Source organism: Phaethon lepturus, unplaced genomic scaffold (assembly GCF_000687285.1).
Source record: "Phaethon lepturus isolate BGI_N335 unplaced genomic scaffold, ASM68728v1 scaffold1420, whole genome shotgun sequence".
NCBI lineage: Eukaryota > Metazoa > Chordata > Aves > Phaethontiformes > Phaethontidae > Phaethon > Phaethon lepturus.
The window spans coordinates 21,897-41,400 of NW_010513800.1; the positions used below are offsets into that span (position 1 = coordinate 21,897).

A 19,504-nucleotide genomic window follows, 5' to 3' on the forward strand; every position below is an offset into this window, starting at 1 on the left:
AAGAAAAAAAAAAAAGAACCAAAGAAATATTCTAGCTTCAGGCAGAAAATCTCTGCTATTATTTTTGTACCACCTCCACACGAAAATAAAACACCAGTGTAGTTAATCTTACTTGTTCTGCTTTTGGTATAAGGTCGCAAGTGCATCAAGTTCACGGGCTACCCGAGGATGTTCAGCTCCATAAGCATTTTCAGAGATTTCCAGTGCCTGTTTATACAGCTGTTCAGCATTTCCAAACTTCTTCCACTGAACATAAACTCCTGCTAGCTGGTGGAGTGACTGTGCCACCCTTGGGTGGTCTGGATCCAGCGCAGTCTCTCGAATCTCCAGAGACCGCTGCAGAGGAGCTACAGCCTGTAACAACGAAGTTCAGAATATGATGATGGCAGCAGGCAGCATCCTGTATGCTCCAATAATTTAACAACTGCAACAGAAAGCACACACTGAGCTCTGCTTTATTTGCCTCCTTGCTGTTACAACAATCTCTAAATGTACTTACCTGACTGAGAAGGCCTAAGTCCTTAAGAAACCGTCCCAGGGTCTCATAAAGATCAGCCAGGCAGATCATACTTTCCTCTGCCTCACAGCTTTTCTCGTATTCTTTCAGAGAGTCAAAATACTCAGCTGCCATAGAGCTCTTATCTTTCCCAACCAGCTGCCAGTAACTCAGCAATTCTGCAAAATGTCCCCTGTTTTAACAAGGAAATAAGAAGCTCATCTTACCTCTGACAACTCTCAATTTAGACTGATGCTAGTTTAGTAGAAAAGGGCCACATGCATGAATTTTGTCTTTATGCTACAGAGCATCTACAAAGACAATCCCTGGAGACTAATGCTGCTCGACAGGAGTATTTATCCCTCTACCAACTCCCAGGTGTAACAGAAAAAAATAGATTATTTATATGACAACAGTATTTAGCATTTCAGCCTCTACTATTTCAGTCCCTTTCATCTATATCTGCAATTTTCTGACTTATATTGAAAAAAAAAAAAACTTTGCAATGTTTTAACTGCCAAAGCAGTGGCTACCTTCATACCTTTTGTAAAGGTTTTGGGATACAAAGAGATTCAAAAGACACTCGTGTAGCTTTTGCTTATCACCCTGCTGTTGGAAGAGCCAGGGAAGTTCATCTGCACTTCTCCAAGTCACTCGGTCTCGACTATTGAAAGAAAAGCAAATCAAAATTAAAACTCTGAGAGGCCTGTTGTGTTGAACACAAGTTCAACAAACACAATTTGATGTGAAAACTAGGCAAGCATACAACTGCCATACCTGAATGTCTAAACACAGACTACTATAAGACCTGTGTACTCTATTTTCTCAAATCTTCCTTTTCATTTCACCTCAGGGCATGCTGGAAGCCCCAGGTACCCTACAGGAAGCTGCTCCTCCCTCCCATATGGGCCAATCTGCACCTGCTAGCAGAACTGCAGCCCTGCAGCAGCTCACTGTCCCTTTGTGCCTCCTTTCCCTGGCACACTGTGGCCCTCTTGGCTTTCTGCTACCCAACAGTGCATGCTCTGAGGAACAGTAAGCACTAGCCCACAGCTGGGACACACTAACTCAGGACTGTAAATGCAAATCAGTTTTCAAGCTGGATATGAACTTCTAGCTGTTCAGTGGTTCTACTGGACCTCCTCTTGTGTACGTGCCTGCTGAATGGAAGTGGTCTTCTGTTTCTTCTTAAAATTCCAAGCAACCTCAAGTTTCCTAGCATTTACTGGGAGTTAAAATTCCACGTGGAGTCAGTTACCACAAAATAACTGATGCGGTATAAATTCATGCCCTTTTCACGTGGTAATTTTATTATCTGCCCATTCCCCTCCATAGTCCTCAATCTTTTCCAAGATTAAAAAGCAACGTATCAATAATAAACTATTAAACTGAGAGCTAGGGTTTTGCAGTTATTTTGCCGTAATAATTTACTAAACTGAGTCAAAGAAGCTATATGAAGAAAACAAAAAAATCCATGAGGCATAAAGCCTGAAATTTAGCCCATCTTGAGGAATTCTGACCTACCTTAGCTGCATGGTAAAATAATCCACTAGTTTTTGTCTATAGGCAGAAATAACATTTTCACCTTCTTCCATATACTCTAATCTCACCATCTCCCAAGCCTGAAAAAGAATATAATTGAGAGAGAGAGAACACATTTAATTTATTTACTAAGTGCTAATGATACACAGGACGCTATGCAAGATTTCTTTGTGCAACATGTCTCATGTTGTAGAACTGAAATTGAAATTCACTTTCAATGACAAAGGAACTACAAACAGATTTTCTTATACTAGACCAAAACTGGTTGTTCAGAAAATATTCCCTCTCCTTCAATTCTGCTTGTTTTTTGTGGAGCCACTGTTTTCTAGGACACATGGAGTTAATAACTAATCGATCAGAAATGTTGATGGTTTGAAATGCCAGGTTTTCAACTGCGGAACAATACTGACCAATACTGGTATCATAGCTCAAGTAGCTTTCAAAGTGATTCTAACATCACACCAGATGTTAAGGAAAATGGATGAGCAAACACAAACATCCCGGCGCACCTAGTTAAAAACAGAACTTAGCTGAAAAACAGCAGGGGCTTAGAGGGTGGAGTTTCACTTGCACATATTTCGAATTACAAAATTTACCTGGAGGTGCTGGAACTTTAGCAAACCACAGCCGTATGTCAGCAAACACATTTTATGCAGGCTGTGAACAAGCGAGGCTAACACTGCAGAAGACAGCTCAGGATAAAGTTCCATCAGCTCTGACTCACTCACACCGTTGTGGCTAACACCAATGACACACAGTATCTACGTAAAGCAGAAAGATTATTTTACAGTTTGCTGCAGAGCTGCTATGCTGAAATTCCAAGAAAAATACTGTGTATCACTGTATAACTTTACACGTCAAGGGAAAAAAAACAGAACCGCCTACACAAGCCCTTTCCCTCTTCTGTCCTCAAAGAACAATCCTCAGTGCTAATGGATTAATATTCTAATAGGTAAAGCACCAAATGGGACACTTTGGGAAAAACAAATGGCTCCTTAGACTTTCCTCTAAAACACTGGGGGGAAATAACGCCATTATCATAAGGAACATCCATGGAAGTAAAATATGCAGAAAGTCTTATGCTGCTAGCACCAAAGAACTTCTAGCAATTATCGAGTGTCATGTCCTAATCAAAAAAATGTTCCACACAGCAGGGAAATTCTGCAAAGGTAGGAAGAGGAATCAGAAATGTAGTAAGCGGTGCCCTGTATTCATAAGATACCATGTTTTGATTACATTTACTATGCTCAGTGTTAATTAATTATTGGATCAGGGTACCAAAGGAAGTACTGATTCTGTATCACATCATAGGGGAAAAATTCTGTTTGCTTTTGTGAGATAATGACTTAGTTGAAATTTAACATAAAGCAGTCACATGTTCTATAGTTATGTAATAGACGTAATTAAATTAATAAAATTGTCCCGTCAATACTAATACTACAGTAATCTCTGAATCATATATATGAACCATCAAAAACTGTATTTACTTTTAACTTAAGAAAAACTCTTCGCAGAAAAGAATATACATTACCAGTAGAACACATTCTCTGCTTACCTCTCTCAGAAGACCTTTCTCTTTATCACTCTGCAATGATTCTTGAATTGATCTCAGAACAAGCCTGTATAGTGACACTGTGTCTTGACATTGAAAACACTGTTGAAGGGTTTCATCAATATTTCCTGTATTTCCAACACTGAGCAAAAGGACAAAAAGGGCATGGTTTAGCGCATTAAATTTAGCTGAGTAAGATGAATTGAAACTACTGAAGAGCTCTATCGCAAAAATGCTCTGAATTCCTACTGGATTTAAAAGGTGCGCAGCACCTGGTGAGATTAAACACAAAAGAGGTGAATTCCTGAAGCCACCTTCTGTCCTATTGTCAGATTTCTCTATATAACTGTAACATATTTATTTAAAAAAAAAAAAAGTACGTTGAAGTGTTCCTTCCTCCAGCAGGAGTACAGAATAAGAACATCAGGTTGGATAAAGATAAAACCACATGCTGCTGTTTCATTTAATGCTTTTACAAAGCATGTTTTCAGGAGCAATTAAGCATTCTAGGACATAAAACAGAAACAAAAAATAATGAAAATCAGTCACCCAAAGTAAATTACCAATCAGTGTATCATCTTCTGGGAGTGTCTAAACTAAAAATGCAACCTTCTCAAGAAGATGGAAGTCTAGGATAAATAAGCCAATGCACTTATTCAGTATTATTTTGCACAAGAGGAAAGATTAATTTTCTCCACAGCAGGAATTATAGGGCAAAGTACCATATGCAGGTTGTTAAAAGAAACAGGTGCTGAACTTCCTTTTAGCCTTAAAAATCTATGAGGCAAACTATCTGGTACATCAGTAAATACAACAGACCTGAATTAAACTGTTTAACAAAACAGTACCAATATTCTCCACATACCTTTAAAAAGCATTGAAGCAACTGACATACCCAGAAAGCAGAACAACAGAAAAATAAAAGAAAAACAGAAGAGCTGAAAACAGACAGATACAGGTATTTGGATTCACTTAGTATCAAAATGGCGATTGTATACTCTCTGATTTTTCTTCCCATTGCATTCACAGTCAGTGAGGGGGGAAAACTTCATATACCACTCCACTGTTTTTTCTTAACAAGATTCATTCTATGTTAAATGAATGTATTTCAAAATGCTAACAAACCTACTTGAAGTCCTCCTAATCTAGCGATGAGCAGCATAATTTCAAGATCATCTCAACTTACCAAGCAATGGTTTTGCCCAAGAGAGTGACATACAAAGCATTGCAAGTTGTGGCAGAACGACAATGTCTCTCAAGCTTCTTTTCCTACAACATTTTCATCAAAATCTGTGAGCCAAGATGAAATTAACCATACCAATAAAATATTCAGTGTTTGACAAGAAAATAGAAGTTTTACATATGCTTCTATTGGTAGCATCTGAAGACTGTGACATGGTAACTAGTGCACAAAATATTGCATGTTTTTCAAGCTACACAAGCATAAGAGTGAAAGTTCTTTTCAATTTAAGATGAAAAGAGTTAGGATCTAATCATTACATCTCTCAAGATGAGGATTACCTTACAGAATCGGACTCCAAGGCAAAGAGGTAAAACACTTTTTTCCCCACTCTGCCAATCATTGTTACAGTATTATGCAATACTAAACATTCTACTATTGTAACATAAAAGAACATGTTTACAGCAATATGTGCAACTACATTGTTTTTGTGTTAATAATTTATGCTGTTCCATCTGTGTGTCAGTGCTATGAGCCATGGGATAAAAATATTCAAACTACATGCTGTCTTGAGCAGCAGCATTTAGTTAGCTAAATGTAATACTTTCTTTTGGCAGCTAGGCTTATTTCATCTTTCTTTTCATTAAAAGTTATACTAGAGTAAGGTACTTTAGAAGAACTGCAACAGACTTACCTGCTCTTTAGTCAATTTAACATTTGCAGAGTTACATTCAGCACTAATGAGAGATTTAACATCTTTGGAATTCAGTGGATCAAGATGAAGAGTGGGCCACAACCTTTGATAAGAGAGAACAAAGTCATATTTAGACCTTATTAAGTAGCACACAAAAGGAAAAAAAGACATCAAAGTTCCAGAGCTTTTTAAAGATCAACATCAAAGCAGTAATTGAAGCTATTCCCTGCTACTAAGAAATTCTAGTCATCACAAATTTCCACTTTTAGCTTTATCCTGGATATACATCATGGTATGGTAGTTCCTGATGTGCATCTGACTGCGTTTAAGATCCTCTTTCACATAGCCATGTGGATAGCTCTATCAAAGTAAAACAAAAATCTGGTTTCCCAACAGCTAAAACCTGTCCTCATTGCAGTTACAACAGAGAAGCTTTTGTTGCCCTCAATGGTTGCAGAACCTTATCCTATTAAATCTTCAGGTCTTGACAAATCTGGCTGTTTGCTCTTCAGTGAGTAACTGTAACTTGAAACAACAATTCTAACCCTGGCTACTTTGAAACATCCCAGAAATACAACATACCTCCAAGCCTGTGGACATGTTTCTACATTCACTGATACAATCACTCTTACATTCACTGGCAGTGGATCTATCAGCCACTTCATGTGCTTCTCAGCTTGCTTAAAAACAAATTTTGTTTACTTAATAAAAAGGTTGTTCAAAACAATTCCAGAAGTTGATACATTTCATTAACTGCACAGCTCAGTGAAAGGAGTCTTAAATTCTCCAGTACCCTTAAAAATTGTTCATATCTGGTTCTTGAAACAGTACTAAATGATCCATTGATATGTATCAGCATGACTGTACATTAAATAAAGCAGATGGAATACTACTGTTGAAATGTTCACCTCATAAAGACTATGCTATTGACATGCCCCAATAAGTCAGCTCACAGCCTTACATCTTTGAACAAATAATGTAACTGGACTGCCCAAAAATTAAGGTCTTATAATAAAGTTAGGAAAAAAAAAAAAAAATCCAGCAACAAATTTTATCTATAAAAATGAAAGACTATTTAAACTCATCTGCACTTTTTGCAAAACTATTTTCTACAGGTACTCTTTAGAGCAAAGCAAACATTTATTTTTTCTGTTAAACAGATATAGCTGAACCTATTACAATAGTAAAAGTTTCTTTTAGACTGACACATACCTGTATTTGGTCAATAGAATCAATAATTATAATAATACTGCCTTGATGACGTGCAGAAAGTTTTTCCAGCCAGCGGGGAAACTCTTCCAGAAGTTTAGCTGGATCCAAAGTCAGAGGTGACACTAACCAAGAGTGCTGCATAAGCTGCATAATTATAAACATATATAACAAATTTTACCTTAAAAATCAACCAGGATAGTTGAAAGAAGTCCTACAGGCACAAGACACAAGAGGAAAAAAAAAAAACCCAAAACCAACGCATGATTTTGGGGCAATTTTTCTAGTCAAGTTTACACAGAACTCTTTCTTTCTAGTATATGCAGAATGCTGGCATATGTGGAACAAAAAATATTTATTGAACTCATTGTGTAAATTCTGGAGAGAAAACCTGGATTTACACAATGGATGAGGAATTTGGAGACTTAAAAGGCATACAAGTTGCACAGGTTGAACTGGCAGACTTCTAAAGTACATGAGAAAATTACAAGGAGAGCCCAATTGATTTCATTTCTCTAAAGGGTTTTGTCCTGTGAGGTCCTTAGTGCCACCCTGTGAGGGAAAAAGAAAGCTCTGACCCTGGCACAAAAATACTCCTCACTTACTCCCCACATACCTAACACACAATTAAAAAAATAAATTAACATAGGAGAGAGACTAGTCTAGGAACAATATAGCACCAACTGGTGAATACAGCCTCAGGTTTCTGAGCACATAGACAGAAGAGATACCACCTGCCTCTCTCATTGGCCAGATGGCAGGAAATTTTGGAAGAATCTTATATGGTTTCATAAGCCATCAATATAAGTCACTGGAAGCGTAACTGCTAATGCCAATCTATTATGAATATCCCAGAGATGCTACTTAATTGATCTGCATTCCATGTTTAGGATCAGATTCCCCCCACTCTATAATGTCTTACATTTGTATTACTCTTAACCGATGTAGAAAAACCTGTAGAAAATTTTATCTTTCAACATACATGCACACACTGGCACTTTCCAAAGAATCATGTAATGCAGGGTATGTAATAATACAGCATACCTTTAAAGTAAGGCGTTTAATTATCAATGCAGATTCTGAACTAGTAGACATGGGCCTCCCAACAAAGTGATAAAGAATTAGAGTGTTTGGTGAATGCTTCTGTTGCAATTGAATCCTAATGAGAGAAGTTAAAAAAAAAAAAGCACTTCACAGACTATAATTTTGCAAATATATCTCAAAGACTAACAGTTTTGCCAAAGGAGATAGAGTGTCTGAGCTAGAGGTGTTCCATGTTTACCTTACAAAATAGAAGAGACATTTCTGAACTAGAATTGAATTTTTAATATCAGATACCATTTTTGCTCTCCCCAGTACCGATAGCCATTAACAAGTGCCCTTCCTGGCACTGGACAGTAACATGTCACTAAGCTTTTAACAAGTAATGACACTATCAGTTTATTTTTATGTCAACAAATTTTGTCATAGCCTACAGGTGACCATAAAATGCATTTCTATGATAAATTATTACATCTGATCTTCCCTTTATTTCAGTTAAAAAGTCTCCAAAGGAACCCTCTTGGGTATCAGAGAAGGGCAACATTACTGAGCTACTGAAAACACCTATTAATGCTGTGCAAAGACAGATCTGTAAGGTGTTGCAACTGAAGACAGGGAGATGTTAAAGGCAGTCCAGATGGAATTAGCTACTCAATTATTACAAATCTTTTCAGGATGCTTCAATAACTTCAGTGCTTTGTAAATACTCCCATTTTACCTCTAATTAAACTGATGTTTGAAATGTAATGGAAACTATTTTCTTAAATTTCATTCATACAAAAAAAAATTAAAAATTGGTTTAAACTACCATTTCGACAGAAGGAGAGATTTCCCAGAGCCTGGTCCTCCTGAAACAAGCAGAGGTGGAATTGGTGCTGGTGCTGCTACTAGGTCATTTAGACGTTCAAAATACTGTAAAAAAGAAACAACCACTACAAATATTCCTGTGTTTAAGGGAGAAATATAGTGCTTGATATTGTAAACTGTCTAGATACAAAATGCAAGTACAGCTTTATTAAGGTAAGGGAATAACTACTGAAATGCAATATAATACAAATGGAGATAAATTTTATAATAAAACATTTACACCACAGAACTTATTATCTCTGTTAAAGAAAGTGTAAAATAAATAAACATTTTATTTCAAAACTCTATTTAATAGGAACTTTCAGTGCTAATAACTGAGGTGGTGTTACTACAGTACAGCAATTGGGTACTATGTTTGTTCAGGCTTTCCCTCATCCCCTCCTTCCCCCAGTAGCTCCACTGCACTGGATATGTTTGCCAGGACAAACATTCAAACCTTTGACCTTCAAAGTTGGCATCGGCCATGAATGATATTTTGAGGCACTAAGCACGCAAAAGAAAGGCTTTATTTCACCACATGAATGCCCAAGAATGTTGTAGTAGAGTTCAGGATGACAAGAGAAAAAATAAAACCAACCAAACAAAAAACCACCTGTCATCCACTTGGGAGAGATATTTTGTCTGCAAAAAACAAGTGGAGGCACATTAAGATACAGATAGTATTTTTCCTATTAATGTTCTATTATTTTACTATTCTGGTATGTAGTAAAGATGGCACAACCCTCCAACTCATAGCTAATATACGTGCAGTGAAGTAAAAGAATAAACTGTGCTAGTAAAATATGGGTACTAACAATTTAAATACAATAACACAGAAACAGCACGCTTATGTTACATTATAACATCAAGGAATGTTGCCCAAATAAGCTGTGGCATCACCTTCCATGACCACTTTATTGTTTTTAATTCCTACATTCATTATACCTTCCCTACATACAACTGCTCCTGATACTCTCAAATTGAAATGTTTTAAAAATTTTATTTCAAGTAATGAGTAAGCACTGAGTTACTCAGCAGCTCTCCAGCTCTCTACTTTTAACTTTCCTGTGTTCTTCTCACATATGTATGGCTGCATGATGATATGAAATCTTTCATTAGTCATCTCCAAAAGACCTAACTCCAGGTGTCAAGAGAGACCTCGGATTTCCTCAGAAAAAAAACCCAAAACCATGACATTCAGAGCCTTTTCTGTGAACGACCAAAGTCTAGAACACCCTACTTCTGGCACACTGTTATAGTGCTTTTCCCCAATGTAGGAGCAACAACTGCTTCTTCATCACTGCCGCTACTCAACAACACACAAACTGGCACCTCTCCCAGAAAATAAATATGCCATCTATGTAAGACATATGGCTTCTTCTAGCCTAAGGTGTTAACAGCCTCAAGGATGCTCTCAGACATGGCTTCTCCTGTAGAAGTACATCTTGCCTAACAGGAGATGGAAATAAGTGATGACTTTCTCTTCATCCATATACATTTCCAATGTACTTACTTTCTGAAATCCCAGCTCACATGTTGAATTACAGGCCTGCTGAAAAGCTTCCATCTGTTCTTGTTCATCATGTGCATCCCACAACACATCACCAAAAACTTCTTCTTCAGGAGTAGTGGATTCTTCCTTAGGAGTAGTGGATTCTTCCTTATTACCCACATCCTTGCCTTCTAGTTCTGTCATTTCACATCCCAATATATCCTAAGTAAAAAGAAAATTACATGAAGAAATCTGCAATTATAATTCTTAACAGTGCAGGCACATTTGGTATTAGTCTCAAATCCACTGTGTATGACTGCAGCTCTACTAACATCAATATGCTCATTTCCTTTTAGGCTACCGGACAACATAAATAAATGAGCAATTAGATGAAAGCAAGTTAACTCTGAATGCACAGGTCTCAAGACATTGGTTTCATAGTGGAAGCAACTCACCACAAGGAAAGATAAGGAGAGAATGCACTATGCAACCTTTCTTTATCCTATGATATGGATAAAGAGAAATTAAAAGAGAATTTAGGCCATGAATAGATCCCTTTCCCCTATAATTTCTGCTTCTGTCCATAAAAGCACTTCTCAGTTCTGGGTTTTGTTTTCCACTTGCAGATTTCCTTGCTTGCAAGATAGTAATGATAAAACACAAAAAGATCATTTGAATTGGATCTTGATTTGAAGATTTGAATTGGATCTTGATTTGAATTCAAATCAATCTTGATAACTGATCTTAATTGAAGCATTGCATCCAGCTCTGGAGCCCTCAGCACAAGAAAGACATGGACCTGCTGGAGTGGGTCCAGAGGAGGGCCGCAAAAATGATCAGAGGGATGGAACACCTCTCCTATGAGGACAAGGCGAGAGTTGGGGTTGTTCAGCCTGAAGAAGAGAAAGCTCCGGGGAGACCTTATTGCAGCCTTCCAGTACTTAAAGGACACTTATAAGAAAGATGGGGACAGACTTTTTAGCAGGGCCTATAGCAACAGGACAAGGGGAAATGGTTTTAAACTAAAAGAGGGTAGATTTAGTCTAGATGCAAGGAAGAAATTTTTCACAATGAGCGTGGTGAAACACTGGCACAGGTTGCCCAGAGAGGTGGTAGACGCCCCATCCCTGGAAACATTCAAGGTCAGGTTGGACGGGGCTCTGAGCAATCTGATCTAGTTGAAGATGTCCCTGCTTATTGCAGTGGGGTTGGACTAGATGACCTTTAAAGGTCCCTTCCAAGTCAAAGATTCTATGAGTCTATGATTCTATGAATTACATCTAAGTAGCATACAGTAATCATACTGACATCATTTAAGATCATAAATCAGAGTAGGAACAGAAGCAGCTGAAATGCATCATGTACTCTACCTGTTTTATTATCTTTTCCACACAATTATAGATTTCATATGCTCCTTCCTCCACACCTCCAATATGATCAATCATCTGAAAAAGTAAATGGCAAAGCATGACGCAACTCTGAATCCAACTGGGAACAGTATTTCGAACTTCCAACAAAAACATTCTGGAACACATTTAAATTCCATTCTGTTGCATTCCTTAGGTAGGATTCACTTTGCCTAAGCTTTAAAAAGTTGAGCATCTAGTTTCAGCTGTTCTCCACAGTTTTCTCTGTAGAGGGAAGTAAATGGCAACTGATCTATTTTCAGATGGGAGGTTCTCTGGAGGTACACTTCTTAAGTGGCTACAAAGGGACTCTAGATAATTAGCTTTGCCATTTAAATGGCTAAACACAGGTGAGAAATTCTATCCTTATATCATAGCAATTTTTTTTCAGTGAAAATACAATGGCTTTTTTTCTCCCCTGCTAATTAAAATTTCATAACATTCATAAATTTCAGCTTCATCAATCTGCTCATGTAATGAGCATCCAGAGCAATGAGTGGAATGCAACTTCTCCTAAAACCTGGATAGCACTTGATGTTGTTTATAGCAGGAAAGTAAGCCTTTTAAAATTCAACAGTCTTTAAAATGCCATACCTTTGCTTTGTTCACGTAAGAAATTTGCTCAATTAACTGTTGCACTGAGACTGAACTCACTCTGCCATCCTCCTTTCTGCGGTAAATTAGCCGGGGTTTTTCTTCTGGATTTCTCAAGAAGGCTTCTTCACAGTCCTCCAACAAACAACTAGATTGGAAATCAGCATTCTTGTGCTATATTACACTGCTGTAGTAAACAGTTCAATCAACACAAGCGCTGAAGATGGGTTTCACTGCAAAATCTAATTCAAAAATCATATCTATTTACAACAAAGAGCAAATATTTCAGTAGGGAATTTAAGATAAACTTGGAGCAAGGAACAGCTAAGAGAGATATGCATTTTGCATTTATATATGTGAATTATATCCATGGATATCATTCCCAGCAATCTATTGCTGTTCCACAGAAGGGACTATATAACTTGGGGATGCTGACAATAGCAGATAGCATCTCTCAAATACTATGTTCTTTATATGAGCACCGCAATTTTCACCACAGTTTTTCCAACTCTCCAAGTGAATACAGTTGGCAGAAATACTCCTTTGTGGGGTTTTTTCCTTGCGTATTTCATTCTTAAGCACTTGTGACCCACATACGTAAAACTGGGTTTTCTGGCGACAGTATCCCCTCAGAGTGTCAACATACCCTCAGCAGCCGACATTATCTTTCTAAGGGCATAAATATATGGCAGCTCTAGTAACATTCCTCTATGAAAACAAATCAACATCTTCCCTGAAGCACTCCACTGTTGTAAATCTTAGCTACTAGTGTCTTAAACCAGCCTTTAATTCTCCGAGGACAGATGTTTTATTTACAGAAACAGGACTTAATGCAAGAGCTCTACTAATACAACAGTATTTAAAATCCCTAGAGTTCAAAATATACCCCTAATATGAAACTTAATGCATACCAGTATTTTCATATTTTTGCATTCATACAGATGTTTTGGAATGACCACTCTGTGATCTCTAATATTATCTTTTCTAATCCCTTCTTCTTCCTTCTTCAGCGAAAGGACAGCCCTTTCTTCCCCAGACATTTGATGTCCCAAATGGGTAACACAAACAGTCCTAACAATTATAAGATTACCCCCAGTTTGGTGTTTTTCATTTAATAAGTCATATTTCTTCTTCTAGAAGGTTAGGAAATTACTCACTGAACAAACAGAACACATTGAATCACCATTTGTCATAAAACATCCTTACTCCAGTAAATGAAGTTGCAGAAACTTAGCATAAGATACTACGCAAAAGCCATGAAAAATTTTTCAGCCAGAGTCTGAAAAATGGCCAAAGATAGAAAATAGTATATGACAGAACAAAACCAAAATACTACAGACTGGTGTAAGACTAGATAAGCAAATGAAAAAAGACTGAGGACATTCACACCAGCCATCTTGAATTCCTAAGACTCCAGCAATATGCATGAAAGAGAGCTGAAGAGCTGCTCTTGGAAAGCAAAACATTTCTACATTATGAAGACATCTTTCACACTCTATTTTAAAAGAATCAGTAGCTACAAGAAAAAGGAAATGATACACAGCTGATACATTTTTTTTTAACTGTCTGCACCAGCAAACCTAAAGTTTGAAGGAATATAACTTAGAAGATACTAGCTTTAGGAAATGTACTGAGCAAAGCATCACATACATTTTCATAAGATATGCACGCTGCATAAATTACCAGTTTCTATTTGCTTTACCAGTCTGGAAAATACTTACCTTGGCAAAGTTAAATGCAGGAGCAAAATGACTAACGAACTTTTTTCAATCTCCCATTTTCTCACATCCTTAAGAGGCCTCTCATTTTCTGCTGAAAAATGAACAATTTGAAAGAAGTACCCCATGGTTTCACAGATTCTTTGAAGTTTTGGTGAGTAGTTCTGAAAGAAAATTTGAATAATGGTGCTTTATTACTAAATCTGCATAGCATTGAGGACCTACTAGATAAATCTGTTTCTTTTCTCTATGTAGTTTCTTCCCCTGAAGTCCTTGACAATACTTTCACTGACTTCACTGAAATCAGGCTACACCCACTAAAGCTTTCAAGAAATATTAGACAAACTTCTGAGTAAGTATCACAGTGGAGACAAAACAGCATAAAAGTTAGCATAAGTTTGTGAGGTACTCACTCTAAAGAAGATGTCCACTTCTGGTTGAGTCTCATCAGTACTAATAATAAAACATCTTACAGTGTTACTCCACAGAGAGTGGGAAAACAGAGGAGTAACCTGTAATAAACTGGCAACAGCAGCATCCCAATCATCTGCCAAAGAAAACAAACAAAATGAAGTCTAGAGATCTTCACACCTGATTACACTGCCTAACAGATAACCCATCACCTCTTAATATTATGAACATCTTATGAACATTATTACATTTTATCTAAAATAGTAGTAACATTCTTACTCAACTGTTTTAATTTTATGAATTTGGAGAACCTGTATCATCTGATAAAGTAATATAACTTGATAATGTGGCAAAACAACAGTGTTAAATATATTCATATTACCATTACCATGATATTTCCTTTAAATAGGATCAATGAAATGTATCCACAAAATCAAGCTGATAGTTGTAAAATAAGTAAAAATATGCAGGAATAATAAAATCACTCATAATTGAACTTTTTTTTTCCCCAGATGTACACGTACTTCAATTAGACCATGCGAACAAATGACAGCGAAACATTATGGGAATTTCCTCTTCTTAAGATACAGTCTGTAGTACTGTATGTCAATTCCCTATAGAAGCAATGAACTCTAAACTTTCTTCGGTTCTTCATTTTGTGACTGGTCATTCTTTCAACATAGGAATAGGTTCTCCTTTCAGTACCACATGGGATGATGAAAGGCTTTGTGTATGAAGCTGGAGCCACCACAGAGTAGCCCCCCGCAACCTCCCGCACCCCATTTTGCAGGCACAGACTTCTGAATTGGAGCCTGAAGGATTGAAGAAAAAAGGGAGAAACTGCCAGCAGTGTCAACTATATGCAGAGGGGTTCCAGGGCCAGGAAAACAGTGAGGGAAACCAGAGCATCGGAAGACAATTTACAAGAGGCCATTTGGGAGACAAAGTTCAAAAGCAACAATTAGTGATAACAAAATATCTAACACCGATCCACATAACAATGCATACATCCTGGTCTTGCAATCAGATTACCATGAATGCCCCTAAACCAACTCAAAACCCATGCAAATCAAATGAAAAAAACAGGGATATAGTTTACTCTAATACAAATGTAATATTCCTACCGAGGAAGCAGAGAATGTGAATAAAAACGGAAAAAAGAACACCAGCGGATATTGAAAGAAAGATCATTATCTTCCTCAGTCAACAAAATGGTATTTGGTTTACTCACAACAAAGCACTATTCACTGCTGCTTGCTAAAATCACTGCTGCATATACCATAGTCACCAAATACATTAAACATAACTTCGCATCTACAGCTACAGTTCCTTTTATTTTTACAAAGAATTCCAAATAACCCTTTAAGTGAACTACCCAAGAATGGATATAAAAGAAGCTAAGAACAGAATTACTTAGGAATGGATAGAAAAATTACAGAGATACATATAATCCCAGAAAAACAAACCACCATTACTTACCTCTGTTTATATTTGCAAATGGTCCCTCAACATCTATAGAGCTATGAGCAAATTCAGGCCCTCTGAAAGATTGCTGAAGTTGCATCATGCTACCCATGGATGGCTCGCTTCCCAAAGCTCCTCCATTCCAATACTCAGATTGTGCCCCAGTAGCTAATATTGGGGAAAAAAAAAAACACAAAACACCTCTTCATTGTCACTAAACAAGGTAAACTATCAAGCTTAAATACTCCACCTGAAACCTACTGCCACATGCCACTGATCATAATTTTTTCTCTGTTAGCAGATCTGCTCACATCTTTGTGTGCCTAGTTCTAAATGGGCTCTGGTCCGAAGTTAATGAGGAGCCACACTGCTGAAGGATGAAGTTATTTGCTAATACTTGTTATTACACGGATTGCTCACATCTGTTGGGTTCAAATGCTGACTTGCATTACAAATCAGGAAAACAGTATCGCTGCAGTCATTTGTGCATATCACAAAATTGACAACTTTTGTTCAGGAATGTTCCAGCATTGGAAAAAGCATAAAGGGGCTGTAAATCACAATTGAAATATTATCTTTTCTATTTTAAAATATATTTTTCTATTTCTTTTTCTGCTATGCAAAAGAGCTTTCACATTATCTCTTTGAAATATTCTTGGATTACACTTCTGCCAATCAATATACAACTTTCAAGATGTTAAATAAATCTTCCATGGAGAAAATAAGGAAATTCAAAAACACTTAGCAAAAGGTAAAAAGGGAGGAATGAATTCAGAAATTAATTTAACACAAAAGAAGACAGAAAAAATACATAAAAGAAAACAAGACTATCTGTACCACTGAAGTTCATCAAATGCATAATTACTATGCAGAAAGCCAATCACTGCATTTTGAAACATTTCTACTTTTAAAGATTGCATATGTATACTCCTGTCAAGATGTGACAGTTGATATACCTCAATAAGCAAAACAAAGGTTAAGCAACAGGACTTGCATGCAGTTTTTCTTGAGTAACCCTGCATGGTGCAAGAAGTAACGGTGGCCATCCTTAAGAGTGTTAAGGTGCTAACCGTCTGCTACAATTATTGCTCTATTTTGAATCAGATACAAAGTCAGTGGACTGATCACAGACCTATCTGAATCCTTCCCGTGTTATCAAATACCTCTTACAGTATATACAAGGTTTTGCCTTTTATGTCATTAAGTTTGCCAAGGCTTCCCATTCAAGAAATTCTTCAATAAAATGACTCTTTTGGTCAGTTCATGTTTTTTAAATATCCAACTCTGCTATTCTGAAAAGTTCAGCAGATGAGACTGGCATACTTCACCATCCACAGACAGTAAGCCTATCTGAGAGTCCCTCCAGTTTCAGGTGTGCTTTCTGGATCCTTTGGAACATGACCTCTCAGATCTAGAATCAGAAAACTCAGAAAAGACTAGAAAACTCATAATTCTTCACGGAACAATTTAACAAAAATGTTCCAGTCACTGTGTCTAGACAGTGCTCTGTTTTCTTCATCTCTTCATTCATAAGACCAGAAACGTGGGGCTCCCCCAATCTAAACCAAGTTTGTAAAGTCAGCTGCTTTTACCCTTTAAACTACTTCATGTTGCTTTTCAACCAGATTAACAAAACTTTTTTTCAAAAGAACATGAATATTTGTCTTGTGCTTTACTATTCAGACTTCAGTCATGTTCCAATACAAAATGCTGGGGATTAAATTCTCACCCATAACATCTGTACAATTATCATCAGAATCAGACTCTTCAGGATCAAACACTTGGATTCCTTGGGCCTGGAGTCTCTGAAGTTTTGCTTCTAGCTCTCGTTTGGCCCTCAGTAAGTCCTGAATCTCATTTTCTTTAGTTTCTCTAAAAATCTATGAGCAGGAAAGAAAAAAAAAAAAAAGAAATACAAACCATAAATCTTTTAAAATTTAGTATCAGTTCCTGAATTCACGTTATTATACTTTCAACTGGAAAAATAAGTTTCTAGCATTGATTTAGCAGGCAAAAGTATGAAAATGTGGAAAAAGAAGCCATCAGGAGCCTATAAATGAGCAGGTAAACATAGTTTAACATTATCTATTTTTAAAATCTTACCATTTTAAACCTTAGCATACTGTTCTAAAAGTTAGAAGCCTGCATTAGTAGGGGAAGTTCATTTAAAATGGCATGTAACTTTCTTCACTTTTTAAAGTTTATTGTCTTCTAAAATCTCTATATGCTATAATTTTTTTCAAAGGTTCCCTTCTATACTGCCATGTATTTTTTTACATTTACATAACAACTCATATTTAATTTTGATTGTTGAGGAATTTTAAATTTCCTAAGATAGAAAGTGATCAAGCATCTCCAGCTGTGCTGTTATTACTATCATGGGGGAAAGAAAACACAAACCTAGATTTAAATAGAAAGAGATGAAATCTTCAAGTCTTATTTTCTTAAATAAGGTCAAAACCAATCCTCTTATCTATCTGCCAAACATGAACACCTATTACAATTAAAGACATCAAGAACCTTGAAAACAGTGCAAAACCAGGACCTATTGGCCTGTTTTGGATGGTAGAAATATCACCACCTGTGGCAAGGGAAAAGCAAAAGCATGAGCTTGGCCTTTCAAGTGATCCCTCCAGAAAGTGCAAAGGCTTATGTCTTTAACTGGCTATCGTATTTTGGCAGCCAAAAGAGATGTGCCAATACACATTTTTCTTTAATGTAAGTCAGAAGTGTTAAACAAATTTATTCAGAAATAATGGAACTCTCTGTTTATACATTCCTTCAGCATGTGTCAGTCTGCAGCCCATGTTTTCCTGTCACTCTCAAATATGAATATATTCCTGTGTTCAAAAAACGCATGAATTTAGTTGTAAAATGCATCACTGCATAGTCTCCTTTTAATATTTAAAAAGTTATTTTCTACTTTTTTCTTGTAGTTTTACAGAGAAGTTTTGGTAAGATTACCTTAAAGGAAATAGGCAGCTACAGCTATGATGTTTTTTTGGTTTTTTTTTGTTTTTTTTTGTTTTTTTTTTTTTTTTTATGAAAGATCCTCATAAAAGCTATTGGAGAAGAATTCATTGGGGGAATGCGGCCAAGTGACATCTACCTTATTTTTGGTCATCTTGCCAGGAAAAGAAAAGTCAAGCCATACCTTGAATTGCCTTTTGACCTTGTCTCGATCATGTTCAAAAGTAGCAGCTCTCTCCATGGCTTGGTATTTAGCTTCTAATGCGCTTTCTTTCTCTCTAAGTATTTTCTGGTAAGTTTTCTGAAGTGCCTGAAAACATTTAATACACCATTTTTCTGAGTGAGAGCAATTGCTGATAAAAGGTTTTAAACTACTTTTCAGCTAGTGAAAATCAGGTCTAAACACAATGTTATCCCAGCATCCTACATCTCTCTCCTTGCTCCATGGATGACAGCCAAGCATCGTGCAGTCCCCGTCCCCAGAGGCACACCCTGACCGCACCCCGACGCCTTGCCATGATGGCACTGAGGCAACGCACCACTTCTCCAGCACCCTGTCTTGCTTGGGCAGGAAAAGCCATCGCACCCATCAACTCCCTGACGCAGCTTTCCTGGGAAGTGGGACAAGCCCTTCACAGCCTCACGTTAAGGGTTCCGCTTCGCCGCTTGGCCCCCTCCTCTGGGAGGGCTGCGGGAGCTACCTGTAGCTCAGCGCGCAGCCGCTTGTTCTCCCTGTCCAGCTTGGCCTCCTTCTTCACCATGGAGGCCACTTCGTTGTTCTTGCTGACACGGAAGATGTCGTACTCCTTCTTCAGGCGCTCGTACTCGGCCATGCACTCCAGCTCCTGCACCGAGGCCGTCGACTTGAAGCTGGCGCCGATGAGGCCGC

The 19,504-nt window shown here is 37.3% G+C and overlaps 1 protein-coding gene across 1 annotated transcript in view; it reads right to left on the reverse strand.

Moving 5' to 3' along the window:
• NPHP3 (nephronophthisis 3 (adolescent)) overlaps positions 1–19,496 on the reverse strand; it is a gene marked incomplete at its 5' end in the record, with an annotated part of 28,092 nt that extends 8,596 nt beyond the window's left edge. Inside the window, 21 exons of the mRNA XM_010290928.1 lie at positions 113–354; positions 500–689; positions 1,038–1,160; positions 2,021–2,118; positions 2,635–2,799; positions 3,594–3,732; positions 4,777–4,859; positions 5,465–5,567; positions 6,047–6,144; positions 6,677–6,820; positions 7,718–7,832; positions 8,523–8,626; positions 10,074–10,274; positions 11,423–11,497; positions 12,053–12,200; positions 13,774–13,934; positions 14,184–14,317; positions 15,661–15,813; positions 17,375–17,525; positions 18,800–18,925; positions 19,317–19,496. Of these exons, the coding sequence (XP_010289230.1) occupies positions 113–354; positions 500–689; positions 1,038–1,160; positions 2,021–2,118; positions 2,635–2,799; positions 3,594–3,732; positions 4,777–4,859; positions 5,465–5,567; positions 6,047–6,144; positions 6,677–6,820; positions 7,718–7,832; positions 8,523–8,626; positions 10,074–10,274; positions 11,423–11,497; positions 12,053–12,200; positions 13,774–13,934; positions 14,184–14,317; positions 15,661–15,813; positions 17,375–17,525; positions 18,800–18,925; positions 19,317–19,496 (2,933 nt within the window). The remainder of the gene's footprint in view (positions 1–112; positions 355–499; positions 690–1,037; positions 1,161–2,020; positions 2,119–2,634; positions 2,800–3,593; positions 3,733–4,776; positions 4,860–5,464; positions 5,568–6,046; positions 6,145–6,676; positions 6,821–7,717; positions 7,833–8,522; positions 8,627–10,073; positions 10,275–11,422; positions 11,498–12,052; positions 12,201–13,773; positions 13,935–14,183; positions 14,318–15,660; positions 15,814–17,374; positions 17,526–18,799; positions 18,926–19,316) is intronic.
• Positions 19,497–19,504: the final 8 nt, after the last annotated feature.